This window comes from Naegleria gruberi (assembly GCF_000004985.1).
Source record: "Naegleria gruberi genomic scaffold NAEGRscaffold_31, whole genome shotgun sequence".
Lineage (NCBI taxonomy): Eukaryota > Heterolobosea > Eutetramitea > Acrasida > Naegleriidae > Naegleria > Naegleria gruberi.
The window spans coordinates 54,956-71,477 of record NW_003163296.1 but is presented as its reverse complement, the minus strand read 5'-3'; the positions used below and the strand labels follow the sequence as shown (position 1 = coordinate 71,477).

General features: G+C 32.9%; 5 protein-coding genes across 5 annotated transcripts; 2 read left to right on the top strand and 3 right to left on the bottom strand.

The window, feature by feature from the left end:
- Positions 1–19: 19 nt before the first annotated feature.
- NAEGRDRAFT_60718 (uncharacterized protein) lies at positions 20–955 on the top strand (the record flags this gene model as incomplete). The annotated part of the gene is made up of 1 exon (XM_002675879.1): positions 20–955. The coding sequence occupies one exon, from the start codon at positions 20–22 to the stop codon at positions 953–955; it is 936 nt and encodes a 311-aa protein (XP_002675925.1).
- Positions 956–968: 13 nt separating this feature from the next.
- Positions 969–7,759, bottom strand: NAEGRDRAFT_49917 (uncharacterized protein; the record flags this gene model as incomplete). Its single annotated transcript, XM_002675801.1, has 3 exons — positions 969–2,807; positions 2,877–5,239; positions 5,428–7,759. 3 exons carry the CDS (start codon positions 7,757–7,759, stop codon positions 969–971), a joined length of 6,534 nt encoding a protein of 2,177 aa, XP_002675847.1.
- An 832-nt stretch (positions 7,760–8,591) lies between these two features.
- On the bottom strand, positions 8,592–10,343 carry NAEGRDRAFT_49916 (uncharacterized protein; the record flags this gene model as incomplete). Its single annotated transcript, XM_002675800.1, has 2 exons — positions 8,592–8,970; positions 9,877–10,343. 2 exons carry the CDS (start codon positions 10,341–10,343, stop codon positions 8,592–8,594), a joined length of 846 nt encoding a protein of 281 aa, XP_002675846.1.
- A 352-nt stretch (positions 10,344–10,695) lies between these two features.
- Positions 10,696–11,953, top strand: NAEGRDRAFT_80125 (ribokinase; the record flags this gene model as incomplete). Its single annotated transcript, XM_002675878.1, has 3 exons — positions 10,696–10,765; positions 10,814–10,854; positions 10,987–11,953. The coding sequence occupies 3 exons, from the start codon at positions 10,696–10,698 to the stop codon at positions 11,920–11,922; spliced, it is 1,047 nt and encodes a 348-aa protein (XP_002675924.1). The 3' UTR covers positions 11,923–11,953.
- A 742-nt stretch (positions 11,954–12,695) lies between these two features.
- Positions 12,696–16,169, bottom strand: NAEGRDRAFT_80124 (symplekin; the record flags this gene model as incomplete). The annotated part of the gene is made up of 1 exon (XM_002675799.1): positions 12,696–16,169. The coding sequence occupies one exon, from the start codon at positions 16,167–16,169 to the stop codon at positions 12,696–12,698; it is 3,474 nt and encodes a 1,157-aa protein (XP_002675845.1).
- Between the last annotated feature and the right edge of the window lie 353 nt (positions 16,170–16,522).

Genomic DNA, 16,522 nt, shown 5'->3' with positions numbered 1-16,522 from the left:
ACCTAATTTTCTCTCCGATATGTTTAATACACATATCTATGCGAATAAGGACACTAGATATTTATTTTATTTTATTCTTGTTAATTTATTGTTTATGTTTGTAGAGTTGGCTTTTGGAATATATAATAATTCGTTGGGATTAATTTCCGATTCTGCACACATGTTTTTTGATTGTGCTGCTTTAATTATTGGTTTATATGGATCAATAATGTCAAAATGGAAGTCAAATCACATATATTCCTATGGATATGTTAGATATGAATATTTATCTGGATTTATTAATGGAATTTTACTTGTGTTTATTTCGATTTATATTTTAATTGAATCAATTCATAGGCTAATTGATCCGCCTATTGTTCATACTCAACAATTGTTATTAGTTTCGATACTAGGATTTGGTGTAAATATGTATGGTGTAATTTATTTCCATGATCAACATCATTCCGATGAAGGTGATTCATGTTCTCATCATCACCATCAACATGATGAAAATATTTATGGTGTCTATCTTCACATGATTGCTGATGCTCTGGGAAGTATTGGTGTTATTGTATCAACATTAATTGTACAATATTTTGGATGGTATATTGCTGATCCAATTTGTTCTTTAATTATTTCAATTATGATTCTTTATACTAGCTTCCCTTTAATTTCTAATTCTAGTAGAGTTTTACTTCAAAGAACACCTATTCAATACGAATATTCTATTAATGAATGCATTAAAGAAATACTGGATATTGATGGAGTTATTAATGTTAGTAATCCACACTTTTGGGTTTTGAAATCAAACTCAAATGTAGGAAGTTTAAAGATATTAATCAATGTACAAAGTAGTGAAAAGGAAATATTAAAACAAGTAACAGAGATTTTTAGAAAGAGTAATTGTGATTTTAAGGATATAAATATTGAAATTGAGAAGGATCCGCTTCAAATTACAACTGATAAGAATCAATAATATATGAATTAATTTATTTAGAAAGAATATATTGTAATTCTTGAGCAACACTTGACAAATCTCTCAACATGGATACTTCTTGCTCGTTCATTTCTTCGTGATCATATTCATGGTTGAGAATATCATTTAGTAACATATCTAAATGTTCCAAATCATAGTCAGAGTAAATTTTTGAATTTTCTCCAAAAGCCTCATTGTTAAGACAAATGTTATGGATAATCTTCAAAATTACTAAAGCTAGTGAAACATTACACTTCTCCAGTACGTCTAGTAATTTTTCAATTACACCATGCTCCTGGATTGCTTTAATACCCCTTGGGTCTGAAGTCATATTAACAAGTACTCCACAAACAGCATATACAATATCCGTATTGCCATGTTCAACCATTATTATTAAAGCTTCATCAATTCTAGATTTGGTAATGTATTCCCGAACACTTGAGTCTTGAGAAAGATTACCGAATGTTCTTGTAGCTTCGTAGACAACATCTGTCAAATCATGGAAGAGAAGTGGAGAAAGAAGGGAAGCAAGCTTAACTCTGAATGTATATAAAGGACTTGCTGTGTCACTAAAAGCATAAAACGAAAGATTGGTAATGCATCTTAGTGTATTCAAAATAAGCTCTTCAGAATCTTGAACTTTCTTTCTTTCTATTATTTCAATCAACCTAGTTACTTGTTTACTTTGAGCGACTATTCTTCCTTGGTGCTCATCCATCGAAATATTTGCAATCAACCTTATTAATTTTGTCAATAAATCCTCAGTTTCCTTCTTTACATTTTCTGCACTAGTATTTCTTTCATCTTCGATTGAGTAAAGATCTAAAAGGTCTAACAAGAAAGGAATTTCTGTTTTTTCATCAAAGAGTTCTTGGTCTGAGTAATCCTGGAATGTAATGTTTCCTAGAATAAAGGTAACTCGCACAACTATTGGTTTGTGTTTCTTGTGCTCTTTCATAACATTAATTAAACATGATTTTAAGGTTGAGATCTTTCTCATTTCTTCTGTACACGTTTCATCTAAAGAAAGTTTGCTTAAAACTCTAGTAGAGTTATGTATAAACTCTGAGTGAGACATTAGGGCATTCATCAAAATATGAATATTATCAATCACATTATACTCAAAAAATTGTTTAAAAGTTCCAGTCTTCATGGCCAAGTTTCTCAATGTGGCCATAATCTGAACTAAAAGCTGAGCTTGTTTGTTTACCTTTTCCATATTTCCAGTTTTCAGCTCTCTAAGTGCTGACGAAAGGAGTAAAGAAAGGAGTGAAATGGTGTTGTGTTTGATCAGCAGTTTTTGATTGAAATTATCATATGAAATGTTTTTCAATGTACCAATTGTAAACAGTAAAATCTCCCAAGAAACGGAATAATTATCGGTTGAAAATTCTTGATTTAACAATCTAACCAAGGGTGCAATAATACTGTCATCCTTAAATACTTTGTCATTTTTTTCTTGTTTGCTAATCTTGAATAGTATTTTACAAATATGTAGTATCTGGTAACCAAAGGTGGTAACTCTTAAAATTATAGAACAACATTTAACAGCTCGAGGCCCGTTTTCTATGTCTATGTATTTTGACAGTCTTCCAATGAAATTAATCTTCTTTTCATCTTCAACTGGATTGTGGACTGTTTTAAGTTTATCAACCAGCAATAATATCGAGTCCAAGGAGTCCATAAGAGCATCTTCGTCTTCGCATTGTTCCAAAGAGCCAAGAATTGTTTCTATTGAATTCCACACTTTGTCACTTGTTCCTTGCTCATGAATATGTGTTTCCTCTTTTTCCAAATCACTTCTACTACTTTTACTACTTCCTGTTCTTTTGGAGCTTGATGATGAAGGTTTCTATTACAACCATTTATCCAATAAATCTTAATAAAGTTTACTTACCTTCTTTCTGCTACCAGAACCCACTCGGGTAATTTCTGGGTTTGTTTCATCCCGCGTACCACTTGATGAACCAATATTTCGGTGAGAAAAATCAAAAGTGCTGGAGATTGATACAGCTGAGGTGGGCCGCGAAGTGTATTCATTTTCAATAAATAATCTTCTCTCACAATCCCGAGGTGTATATGGTCGTGATGGCCTTGCTATTGAGGGCCTAAGAATTTCCTCTGTCTCTACTATACTTCTCGCCTCAGATATTACACTTTGAATAATAGAATTTCTCATCAATTTGTTATTTGGTTTTTTTAAATCCTCATCACTATCAGAGTTTGATGTATTCGATCGATAAGATGAGGAAGCAATATTTGACCCTGATGATGATCTTCGCATTTTTTTGTATCGTAATTGGATGGCAAATTGGCGGGAAAAAACTCCTTTATTTTTCTGTTGTTTTGGTACCTTCAGAGTCGTCTTGTTGTTGAGGTTGTTCTTGCTCAATATTATTATTTTCATCAGAAGCAGAAACAGCAACATTTTCATGATCAGCAGCAGGTGTTGCTGGGTTATTGTTATCTTTGATTTCATCTTGTTGTTGGTTATCGCCTCCCAAATTTTGCTCCTCCATTGTTGTGCTGTTGTGTTGGGAGGTTGCACAACTTTGGACTTTTCAATTCCCAACAATTTAGTGGTTTCATCGTAGAGCTCATCTTCTTCGTCTCTATCGCTCTTGTTTGGATCAGGAATCTTTGCGAGGAATTCAACATCTTCACCTGCAATAGCCTTAAAGATAGCCTTAACATGTTCTGTCATTCCACTTTCTAATTGCATGACATCATGATTAGCATCATTGCAGAAATGAATCTTACTGTCCAATTCTTGAGAGAATGAAAAACTTCCCTTACGAATTGATTGCTTATATAAAGTTGAGAATACAATATTTTCCTCATTTTCAATGTTCTTGATAAATCTGTCTACACATGTTTGTAACATTTTGATTACAAGACTTTCTACCTCTGAATTGGATTTTCTAATGTCTGAAGGAATTCTTGTTTGAAGGGAGATCATGTACTTTCCTCTAGGAACGACACAACTTGAGTAATCTAATTGATTCAAATAAATAGCACATGGTTGTTTTACGATTGTTTCATCAGAGGCAACAATTGAAATTGTACCACTAGGAATAACTGCAATAGTGTTGGCAATTGAATTGAACAATGGAGATTCAGTAACTACAACAAACTTCAAAAGTAAATCGTCATCTGTGCTACTGGTATCACTTGGACAAGAATCTCTGTTCATTACCAAATGATCACAAGTAAATGTTTGAACTCCACTTCCAACTTCAATCACAACCTTTTCTTTAGAATAAATTACTGGTCTATCGGTAGTTTCATCTGTTGGGTCTGAGTTTTTCTCTTCATTTTGATCGATATTTACAGGCTCAGCTTGATAGTGAGCATTTTCAACAAGTTTTACACTATGAATTCCTCTTCTCAAAACATATACACCACCATAAACGGCACCAACTCTACAAAATGCTTGTACAAGCTCACTTTGTCCATATAATGGATAAAGGAAAGCTCCTCCATTTCCAAATCTACCTAAACTTGAAATGAAATATTGTACTCTACTCATAACTTGTTTAGTGGTTATTCCAATTGGAGAATCTAATAAAGCCAAAGCATGAACAACAATATCTCTCAATTTTTCAAAGCTTTGTTCGTCTCCCAACAGTTGTGTCTTGCTCAAAAATAAATCAAATGATTCATTTTCAAATTCCTTATAGGTTTTCATTTCTTCTTCCTGAGTGGATAGATTGACACAAAAGTTAATAAACTTTACAAGTCTATTCTTTTCCTTGAGAGAAATAAACTTGGTTTTAAAAACTTCACCCTTTGTTGTTGGAACTGCTTGAAACAATTGAGAAACATCCACAAGTGAAAATTCATCTTCAGATTTTACAACATTTTTAAATGGGTTAGTGGAATGCTCCTTGTCAAACATTAAAACAGAATCCAAACATCTAAATTCTAAATATCTAGCAATACCAGATTGAATTAATAATTCTACCATAGGTCCTCTACAATATAAAACATGCAATCCACACAAGTCAATCATTGTCTTTCTTTGAAGAGAAATATTTAAATCATCAATAATTTTAAAATTAATTTGAGAGAATGGATTTTGATAAAAAGGTTCCGGAACATCAGAATCAAAAGATTTTACATGAACATATTCGTTTAATTCAGATGGATTCACTGTACTAAAATGACCACCATAACTATCGTTTAAATCCAAGTGAAGTACTCGTTTTCCAGCTCTACTCAACGATGCAGCAATTAAACTCTCTTCGATACCAGTTCCGACAATGATGGCATCATAGTGAGTATCTGGAAGAACAATATCTGCCATTTTTTAAATTATTTGTTACGTCATTGAATTCTAAAATTAGTGTCCTTCTATTCTGTTGGTTTTTGAGGGGTTTGCTGGCCATTGATATTTTGTTGTAGGTTTAGAGGTTTCTTAGTTTGGTTTTGTGGATTAAAACCCATAGAAATTAGTGGAAATTGAAAAAAACCAGGAAGTGGAGGTTTGAAGCCAACGTTTTGAACTGGAAAAGGGAATTGGGCTGGGTCCTTTAAAATTGACGCATTCAAATGTCTTCTCCATCCTCTCTGATTTGCAGGAACAGGTTTCATTATTTGTGACATTTCAGTAGGGTTTGAAGGTATTAAGATATCACCCTTTGGCTTTAGACTAGATGTAACACTCTCCTGTTGGTCTTGGTCTTGGGTCTTATTCTGTTTTTTAAACAATAGTCCATTAAAATATTTGTCAATCTTGGCGGCCTCTCTCAGTCCACTAATTACAGCTCCCATAACAGTTGCTGGGAATTTTCTACAAGTGTGCTCTCCTCCAAAATAAACTCTATTATCAATAGTTTCAGCCAACAAGTCGTATTCTTCTCCCTTAGCTCCCATTCTAACGTAGCTATAGGAACCAGTACTGAAAGGATCATGATACCAGTTGGTTCTCATAATTTTCTTTGGATCGGGTAAGTTTGTACTCCATGAGAAGGATTTTCTCAAATATTTCATAACTTTTGACTTGATATATTCCAAATTACTCTCATTTTCCTCTATTGCATAAGCAGCCTTTCCAGTTACCAAACCACAAAGTATAGGCTTTTTGGTTAAAGGATATAAATTCCAGAATAAATAGCAAAAACCTCTTTCTGATGGATCTTCATGCGTTAGTCCAAAATAAAAGTGATCTTGTTGCCAAAAAACATAATCGAATTCCAAGATGATCTTATTCAAAAGGCCAAATCCTAATTTGTTAATCGAGTTAGTTTTCCATTCAGGAAGTGGTGGATTAAAGGTGCAAATATTTAGTGGACTTTTACCCTGAAGAACTCCTAAAGGAACAGTCGTAAGTACAGCATCACAGTCATATTCAAAATCATCAGCATTAGTATCCAGTTTGCCTTCTTTTAGCTGCTTTGATTTTCCAATTGGGTTCCTATGAATTCCTGTGGTTTCTGGAGTTTTCTTGGTCTTGACTCTTACAATATCTGGATTTGAGTAATCAACACCAACTACCATTTGGTTATATTCTATATATTTGTCCAATTCCTGAGCATCATTGCAAAGTGCATCTATCATTGAGGAAAATCCTTTCTTGACAAACAAATGTTCTCCACCAAGTTCATAAATATCATCCTGATCCCAAAAATATAATGAAGCAGATTCTATATCGTGACCAACTCCATAATCCAAGTTGGCTGTATGCCATTGAAGAACCTCCTGCATAGTTTTTCTTTCACTTTCAGGTGCTTCATTTACAATTTTTTCAGTCATTTTATCCATTGCGTATCCGAGTGACATGTCTGTTTTGCCAATTCGTGATTCATCTGTCATATCCTTTGGATGGCTGTCAATAAATCCCTTATGAACATCTCTTCTATATTCCTCTCTTTCATTTTCAAAGCCTGGTTGTTTAAGGGAACATACTTTATCCAAAATATCATTAAATGCTCTTTGATATTTATCATCCAAATCTTTAGGTAGTATTTGTCCATTAGATTGAAAAAGTTGATCTTCTTTACCAATATTTTTCAATTTGATTTGAGTTTGTTCTGCTACACCAACTACAGGAGAAGCGGCACTACATGTAACAATTGATGCTCCGATATCAACTGGAGAATCATCTGTCCATGAAAAATCTGTTAACACTCTCCCACCTGGTCTGTTTCTAGCCTCTATTAATGTAACTCTGTATCCAAATGAAATTAATTGTTTAGCTGCAAAAATTCCTGAAAATCCAGCTCCTATTACCACTATATGCTTTCTATCTTTTTGATTATTCACTGGTAATTTATCCAACATTTTATAATGGTTGATTTTTAGGTTAGTAGTAATACCATTTGGATATTTTGATTTTGATAAAAATCCATAATTAATATATCCATGTCTATTGAGAAATTGATAAGTGTTAATAATTATCTTTGCAAATTGAGCAGAGTCTGATTTGATATTTTTGAAGAATTTTAGCCTTGGTATAATTTCAAGTAATTTATCGCAATCAATCCATTCTGTAATATTTTTCCTCCACATAAATAATATGGTATTTCTGACAGCTAAATATTCTTCATTACATTCTAAGGCGTATGAAATGTCTAAATCTTTAATTTCTTCCACACTTAGTTTTTCATATGGTAATCTGCTAAAATAAACAGCATCACTTAGTCCATTCAAAAACTCATCAGTTGTAGTAAAGTCAACAAAAGAGGCCACCTTCTTCCTTTTAGCCTTATTTTTAATAGTTGGTCTTTCTTCATCAGAATCTCCAGAACTATCATCAGACGACGATGGAGAATTTTTAGATTGTACTCTTTTCTTCTTTGGCATTCCGATTTTAATATCAAGTAGTTAGATAATTTTACAAGTTAACAAGAGTCCATAGATGACTCTAATTTTTTCTGGTGTTTATTGCGATCTAAAAAGGGACAAAATGCTCCTGCGCTTTTTTGTTTTACAACAAACATTCACTTCAAAGCGAAAGTGAAGACCATGCGTTTTTTCCAAGTTCTTTTGATTGTCTAAGAAGAATAAATCAAAGAGAATATGTGAATGAGGAAGAAACTAAGGTTTTAAATATTAAAAACTCAATTAAACTCAATTTTGAGTGGAATAGTAAAAATGACCAGCAATGGTCGCCAGTATTAAAGTTATTGTAAACATCTCCCTCTCTAAAAAAAATATCAAACGATGTCTGAACAAGTAAGTCATTTTTTCTCTCCTGCAGGCCTCTAAAACATTTTCCGTATCTTGTCTTCATCACTACAAAATTTGTCATCATGAACAATACTCGCTGTTGAATAATTATTTTTTAAATTCATCATCAATATTAATTATTATTATTCGGATGTTTTTTTAATTTAATTAGGCTTATCGTAACGGATTGTCTTTCTTGAAGTATATCCAATTGAACTCATACTTCTTGAGAAGAGTTATCAAGGACCCAAAGATCAGAAAGGTAGAAATGAGAAAGATTAACGCTTTCAAGGATGCCGTTTTCGAAAGAGTTGAAGGTGAAAGTGAAACTCCTATGGAAGGTATGTAGTAATGTTTGATGATTATGTAATTAATAACAATTATAAAGATCTCCCAAGAACTGTGAATCAGCTTTAATTAAACCGAATAAACTGGGTTTTTAGATAATTACAAAACCAATTTTTATTTAAAAACTTGGAGCAAATATTGATGATTCTTCGTTATTGTTAGATGATTGCTTTGGTGGTTCTTCGCTGTCATCAAAGTCGTCTCCTGCAAAATCATCACCGAAAAATTCATCATCTACTGCTTCTTCAACAGTATTCAGAATTTCTTGAGCTGTGCTTGTTATACTCTTCTTCTTTTCTCCCAAAGTTTGAATATTATTCTTCTTGGCTATTTTCTTGTGTTCAGTGACAGCAGCATTTGTTGTTTTAGTTACAGTCTTTGTCTTTGGAGCTGTTGGACTTGGACTTGCTGTTACCTTTCTTTGACTACCAGAAGAGCCACCACCACTTGTTGGTTGATTTGTAGATGTTTGGTTGGTTGCAAAAAGGTCTGAAGAACTATTTGGAGTAGATAAAGGACTAATGGTTATCATGTGTTGAGTAAGGTTGTTTTGTTTGAGAATCATGTTCGAAGCTCTTATATCCTTCTCTCTCTTTTCTAACATCATCCTTAGTTCTGTATTTTCTTGAGAAAATTTCTTAACTTCTTGTTTGGATTGGTAACTAATCATTTTTGCTTTCTTTTCCAACACTTCTTTCGATTTGTTCATAACAATAGTATCCTTTTTCAATTTGTCATTTTCTTTAGATAATTCTTCAATTTGCTTTGTCAATTCATCAATTTTTGTGACACCATCTTCTGTCAAGTTCTTTCTCTTCAAAATTGTTTCTAAATTCTTTGCTTTTTGCTCATGAACACCTAGCATCTTATTCTTTTGGTTAACTACTTCTTCGAGCTCTTTAATCTTGTCTTTCAGCTGTTCAATTTTACCGCTTTGGAACCTTGATTCGTTCTTCATAACATCAATTGTCTTGTCTTGAACACCAGCAGATGTTTCCAGAGCTTTGCTTTGCTCTCTTTGGATAATCTTCAAGCTCTTATTTTCCTTTTCAAGATCTTCTAGTTGTTTAGTTAATTCACTCATCTTATTAACTAAAAGTTTGATTCTTTCTGGATTTCCTTCACTAAAGAGTTGCTTTTGTAATTTTTCAATTGTTTTCTTATCAATTTCATGTTGTTTTCTTAAAAGTTTAAGCTCTTGATCATTTCCTACAAGAACTGTTTTGACTGTTGGTTTTGGCTTTTGAATTTTAACTCCGTTTTGTTCAAGTTGTTCCTCCACTATTTGATTGAGTTGTACAAGTTGCTCCTTCAGACCTTGGTTATTCTTTTTAAGCTTAGCAATTAATTGTTTATCTGAATTGAGAGCTTTTTTCAATTCTTGAACTTCATGGGAGTCAGACGGTTTAATACCGAGATCATTCTTATATTCCTCTGTAGGTTCAATTTCTTCTTCCTTATTTTCAAATTCGTCACCAAATGATTCAAATGATTCATCCGCATTATTTGTTTCACCTTCAACTTCGTTGTTTTTATCTGTATTTACAAGAATTCTAACTCTATCATCAACAGGGACATTGTCGTTAGAATAGTCGGATTTTTCATGTTCAAACTTTTCCATAAAGTGTGTATTTGTACTAGGCCTTGAAGAGAATTGAGCAAGCATTTTAGTACTCCTTGTTGATGTTGGTCTCATAGATGGAGATGATGGCTGTCTATTTGCTGGTGATGAAGGGGCTGATGATTTTTGAGAAGGTGATGTTGCTTGTTTTGGTGAAGATTGTTGTTCTTCTTCTTCATGTTCTTCATCTTCTTCATAGTTGAATGATTCAAAACCTTCACCTGATTCGTTATGTTCTTCTTCAGACATTTTTTGGCGCTATGTTTTTTTAAAAAAACCTCAAACCGCCTCACTTTGTCCAGTCTACAGTTTGAACTTTATTGGCGCCAAATCAATGTACAATAATGGGCTCTATGAAATTACTAGAATGTAACTGCTCCATTTTGTTCTTGTACACACTTGGCTTGACACCTTTTGAATAATAATAGCACTTCAACATTATAAAGTACGAAATGAATTTTGAAGAGTTTAAAGATTACTCTCCTCCTTTATCGTCATCATACAACAACAATAACACTGAAATAATCAAGTTTCAAATTCAATAGTCACCGTGGCCGAGCAAGTCTAATCGGGTTTTAAAAAAGCTCCAACTCTAAAAAAAATGATCGCTTCCTCTCCTTCTGGTGCCAATATTGGTGAGTCTGCCTTTGATGGGTTTACACAAGAACAAGGTATGTTTGATGAGACTATACAGAATAATATTTAAAATATATATTCAGGTGTCGCTATTGTTGGTAGTTCCAACGTTGATCTTACTTATGTAAGTATTTACAAATCCGTGATGATGGAAAGATATTTACTACTACAACAACAATGTCATTATTGATAATAATATTTATTGATAATATTGATGTATAAACAAAATTAATTTTGATCATGATAAAACTAATAGGGAGTAAAAAGAATTCCTAAAGTCGGTGAAACACTTTTTGCTGATAGTTTTGACCAACAATTTGGTGGAAAAGGAGCTAATCAAGCAGTCTGTATTTCTAAATTATCGAGCAAGGAGGCTAAAGTAGTTTTTGTTACTGTTGTTGGTAATGATGCTTTTGGCCAACAAGGCAAAGAAAACTTTAGAACTAATAATTTATATAATGTGGACAAAAATGTAAGAATTGTTGATTCTGTGAGTGGACAAGCTTTGATTTTTGTTGAAAAAGCAACAGGAAATAATTCAATTGTTCTTGTAGGAGGATCAAACGAACATCTTACTCCACAAATGGTTGATGACTCATGGGATGATATCAAACAATGTAAAGTACTTGTATGTCAAAATGAAACACCTCTCAATGCTACATATCATGCTCTTAAGAGAGGAAAGGAAGAAGGATTGATTACCATTTTTAATCCAGCTCCTGCTGTCAATCTCTTAACTTTACCTCCTGAACTTGCTGATCTTCCAAAATATGTGGATTATATTATTCCAAATGAAACAGAAGCACCTTTAATTATTGGAAAGGAATTGGCTGACTCCTATGTTGAGGATCAAAGCTCAGTTGAAAGCTTATGTAGAGAAATCAAAGAAAAATTATCAGTCTCAAATGTCATAATAACTTTAGGCAAGAGAGGTTGCGCTGCTTTGTACACTGAAAATGGAGAAACAATCTATAAGTATGTGGAGGGTGAAATTGTAGATGTAATGGATTCAACTGGTGCAGGTGATGCTTGGGTTGGAAGTTTTGCTTATTTCGTTTCTTGTGATATTCCAGTGGAAGAATCCATCAAGTTGGCTAATTTCATTGCTTCTGTCACTGTTCAATTTAAGGGAGCTCAAATGTCATATAATGCAATTTCTCAGTCAACTGTTTTGAAGAAATTTGAACTGTAAATAAAAGAATCAACAAAATTATTTATTTAACAATATTCTGATTTAGAAAAGATAATAAATTATTATTTATTAAATTAATACACAATTTGATTGAAAACAACAATAAAAAAATGGACGAAGTAAACGTCGACACAAACATTCTCAATCAAAATCCACCAGCTATTTCTCCGACAACTAAAGGATTTGTAGGAAAGTTTTATGCGGAATCACCATTCTTACCTTTCACAACAAGTCCTACTACCAGCAATAATAATAATAATAATATTAATAATTCATTCCAACAACAAGATGTGCAAAATAATATGATGACAAACGATAATTTTGGACAACAACGGATATGTCTGGTTTTAATTTTCCTCAAGATTCAATGAATAATAATTTTAATAATTTCGGAATGTCTTATAACAATTATTATGATCCTAATTTTATGTATATGAATCCAGAGCAATTCATGATGCAACAACAATTATTTTTCAATCAACACATGGATGACTTGAAACATAAGGCTAATATTGAAAAGGATAAATATTTGGAACAAGCTTATTTGACAGGGTTATGTTATGAGAGATGTGTTAGTCAGTATTATCTGAATCCATTGGATGAATACGATAGATTTAAAACTATGGAAAAAACCACAGAACATTTAGCACCTAAGGAAGCAGATTGCTTAAAAGATTGTATATATAGACAAAAACACTTTATTTCTACAGTTATGAAACATATTTACACCAAAATGTCATCTTCAAATCAGTAAAAAAAACATAAATTATTATTTACTTTTGTTCAGCACCACTTGTTGTTTGTTGGTTGGCTAAAAGAGAATTATAGTGTGAAGCTCTTGGATGCTGCTGAATTTGAATAGTTTCCTTAAATAAATCTCTAAGGTTTTGCTGTTCTAATACTTCCAACAAGGCAGTTTCACTCAATTCTCCCAAGTCTAAAAGGAACTCTACTACTTTTGGTGGTTGGAATAAGGTTAGCTTATCAGAGAGACACTTTGCTAAACCAAACAATATTGTCTTGCTTTCGTAGGCTCTCTTTTTGATAAGAGATGGGAAAGAAAATTTGAGAAGGAATTGAGCTAAACCGTTATGCAAGTTCAAAGATTGAATAGCTGTTCTTATAACTAACTTTGGTACTGGTACAATATCAACAATTTGTTGGAGAGCTGTTTTCAACATTTGTGAAGTGAATAGTTGCTTTCCATCTCCAATAAGACATGCATCAAGTACATTTCTTGTATTATTAAATGCCACAGATTGTACTTCACTATTGGCCTCTATTTGATGTAAAATTACAAGAATTTCATCTCCTGAAAGCTTGTCACTCTTCTCGGCCTTTGAATTGGCTGTCACCATACTGATAATATTCTTTTTTAGTAATTCAACATCAGTAACAGATTTGAAAACGATTGGAAGGGCTTCCTTGGCTTGTTCTTTGGTTAATTGAGACAAAATAGGTAAAACCATTCTTGGATCTTTGATGTTTCTTTCGAAAAATGTGTAAATGAGCACCTTGGAGAGATTTTCATCAATACCTTGTGGTTGAAGTGATAATTGTTGCATAATCTTAATACTAATATCGAGACACTCGGCCTCCTTGAAATTTTTCAAATACTGTATCACAGTTGCTCTGTTCAAGCTCGATTTCACAGTACTTAAAATGTCTTTCTCCAAGACTGCTACAACTGGCTCCATATTTTCTGAACTCTTGTAGTTAGCATAAACATCATTAAGGAGTTTCTCAAATGTTGCTTCACAATACGACGAGCTAAGAGCCAAATAAAGGGAGCTGTACCTCTTAATAATTTCATTATTAGCATCAGTGCTTGATTCTTGTTCATCTACCATTTCGTCAGTTGAAGTTGATTGCTCAATTAGAGGTTTCATGTCCATAATACTTGAATATGCAAAGTCGGTAATTTCTTTCTCAAATAAAGTATACAGAGTTTTATCACGCAAAATCTGGATTGCAGGTGTACGAATCTTAGAGTTTTGGTGAATACCATAATTTAGTAACATATTCAAACACCTTTCTCTTAAATTTTGTCTGTAAATAACTATATCTCTTAGAGCTGTTAGTCCATGTCCTATGTAATTATCGCTTTCACAAAGATCTTTACAAATATAATCCAATGTATATTGCGTAATGTGTGGAGATTGAACCAAAAATCTGGCAAGAATACTTTCACTCTTATCGAAACTGAGTAAAAACTTGTGGAAAAGTCTTGTATATCTATTTTCGGAACTTTCTTCTTTTTTGACATTATATTCTTGTTCAATGGAGTGTTTATACTCCATATACAACCACATCATGAGTAGTGAGAATCGGCCCTTAACATCCTCTTTAATGAAATTGTAGAGTTGTTGATATTGCTCGTCTGTTTCGGCACTTCTTACAGCCATAAGACAAATGAGCTTAATTCTATAGTGATCTTTTCCTTCTCTTTTCATCCCCTTTTCATTCATTAACATCTTGTTCCAATTGAATTTTTTGAGTTGTTGTTTGCAGTTATCATCAACAATAGATAATTTAAGTTTGAATTGTTTTGATAAATCCTCCTTAACATCTTCTTCAACTGGCTCAGCAACCTTTTCTTGTTTGACAGTTGTTTGTTGTTTGTATGTGACAACCTCTTCCTCATCAGAATCATCTCCAGAGGCTTTAGATTGATTAGAACTGAAAGCATTACTCTTATCAGGAACATATGCTGTTCTTGGATCTTTTTGGGTAAGTCTTGGGTCAGCTTTTTGTGATTGGACTGGAGCAGCTCTGCTATATGGACTTCTTCCGTAAGGTGTTGTAGCAACTTGTCTAGCTTGATAAGGATTTGCTTGTTGTTGGAGTACAGATACTGTGACAAGACTAGAGTTGAATGATGGAATAGGTTCTGATAAGTATAATTGTACGGAACTCATATATTGTTGCTGTTCTTCTGAAGAATATGTATTACCTTTCTTATAGTGACTAGAGAGGGCAGACATAACGACACCAACCAATTGATTACTATTCTCAAGATTCTTAGGTGGTCTATTAGATTTTGATTCAATTCGAGAAAGATTTCCAAGAACTGTATTTGCCAGCTCAACGTTAGTCATAGCATTTGGAACATAGCTGATATATAAAACTGATGTAGGCTCCAAATCTTGAGTAGGTTGAGCTCCAGTTTGATTTTGAGAAGCTTGAGAGATATCATTCTTCCTAACCTTGGCTTCTTTTTCCTCTGCAGGTGGTTCCTTTCTTTTTAAAACTGTAGTATGTTTATCCACAAATTTAGTAATCATTCCGATCGAAGTATTGCTTACATCAAGCTCACCCAATCCATGAAGAATAGTTGGTCTCCATTTGTGTCTAGTTTCTGGCATTTTCAATAAAAACAAAATAGCTGTTTTCAATAAAGTCTTCAAAGTTTGTTTTTGTGTGTTGTTAGTTCTACCTTTTCCCAAATAATAGTAAGCCTGATTAGAAAGGAAAGGAATAATTGTGTTCCAAAATCCATGTCTTTGTTTTGCAATATTCAGTAAAGCTTGGATGATGACTGAAATTACAGATGATGGACAATCCTCCTTTTTAAATTTTTCAATCAATTTTTCCAAATATCTTGCTCCTTCATCTCTCATATTTTCAACATTGAAACATCCAACTTTACCATTCTCTGCATAACTTGAAACAAAGCTCAAGTCAATTGGGTAAGGATCTATATATTGAACCTTGTAGGTGTTACCAGAAAGTTGAAGGTAAGATAAGAGGTTCGAAAGGTTTTCTTCATTGATTTCCATATTTGACTTATTAATACTACTGTACATTAAAATTAAATTTTCAATAAAATGTACAGCATGAGTTTGAATACCTTCATTATCCTTATCAATATAACTCAAAATTCTCTTAATCAAAAGTGACATGTGACTGAATAAAATACTATTATGCTTGTTGTTTGGATCCAGAGTAATTAATTCAATAGATTTCCTAACAATTGAAATACTTGTTGTAATAATACGCTTCATCAAGTTTGTACTATCAGTAGAAATCAGAATTAAAGACAATGTTTCAGCACAACTCTTTGTATTTTCAACAGAAACATTTTGAACCTTGTTCATAACTTTTTCAATCAAGAGAGAAAGGAAAAGTTTAAAATCTTGAGGGTGCACAGGATGTTGAATCTGAAGAATTTTAGGCAAATATTCGTTTACCAAGTCATTATCACTACACAATAATTTCCAATTTCCAGCAAATTTTACTATTAACATACCTTTCTGTTGTGCTGATCAAAATATCATCAATTTGTTGTAGGTAGTGATTTAATTTATCCTTGTTAGTCTCGAATTTAATGTGTTCAATAAATTGAAGTAACTTTTGATGGCTTGATCTATTTGTTGCGTGAGATGACGATCCACCAGAAAGTGATGTTGGCCCCGAAGAGATGTTTCTTCGAGAGGAACGTTTTTGTGGTGTCGATATCATTTTTTTTCACTTTGCGCCTTTTAATTTGCTTCTTGTTGTTTTTCTTCACGTGCCATCAAATTAACGCTACACAACAAATAGAAGAAATCAATTTTAGAAAAATGTTGTGTGCTTTGGCGAGAGGAGTAGTCAAATCAGT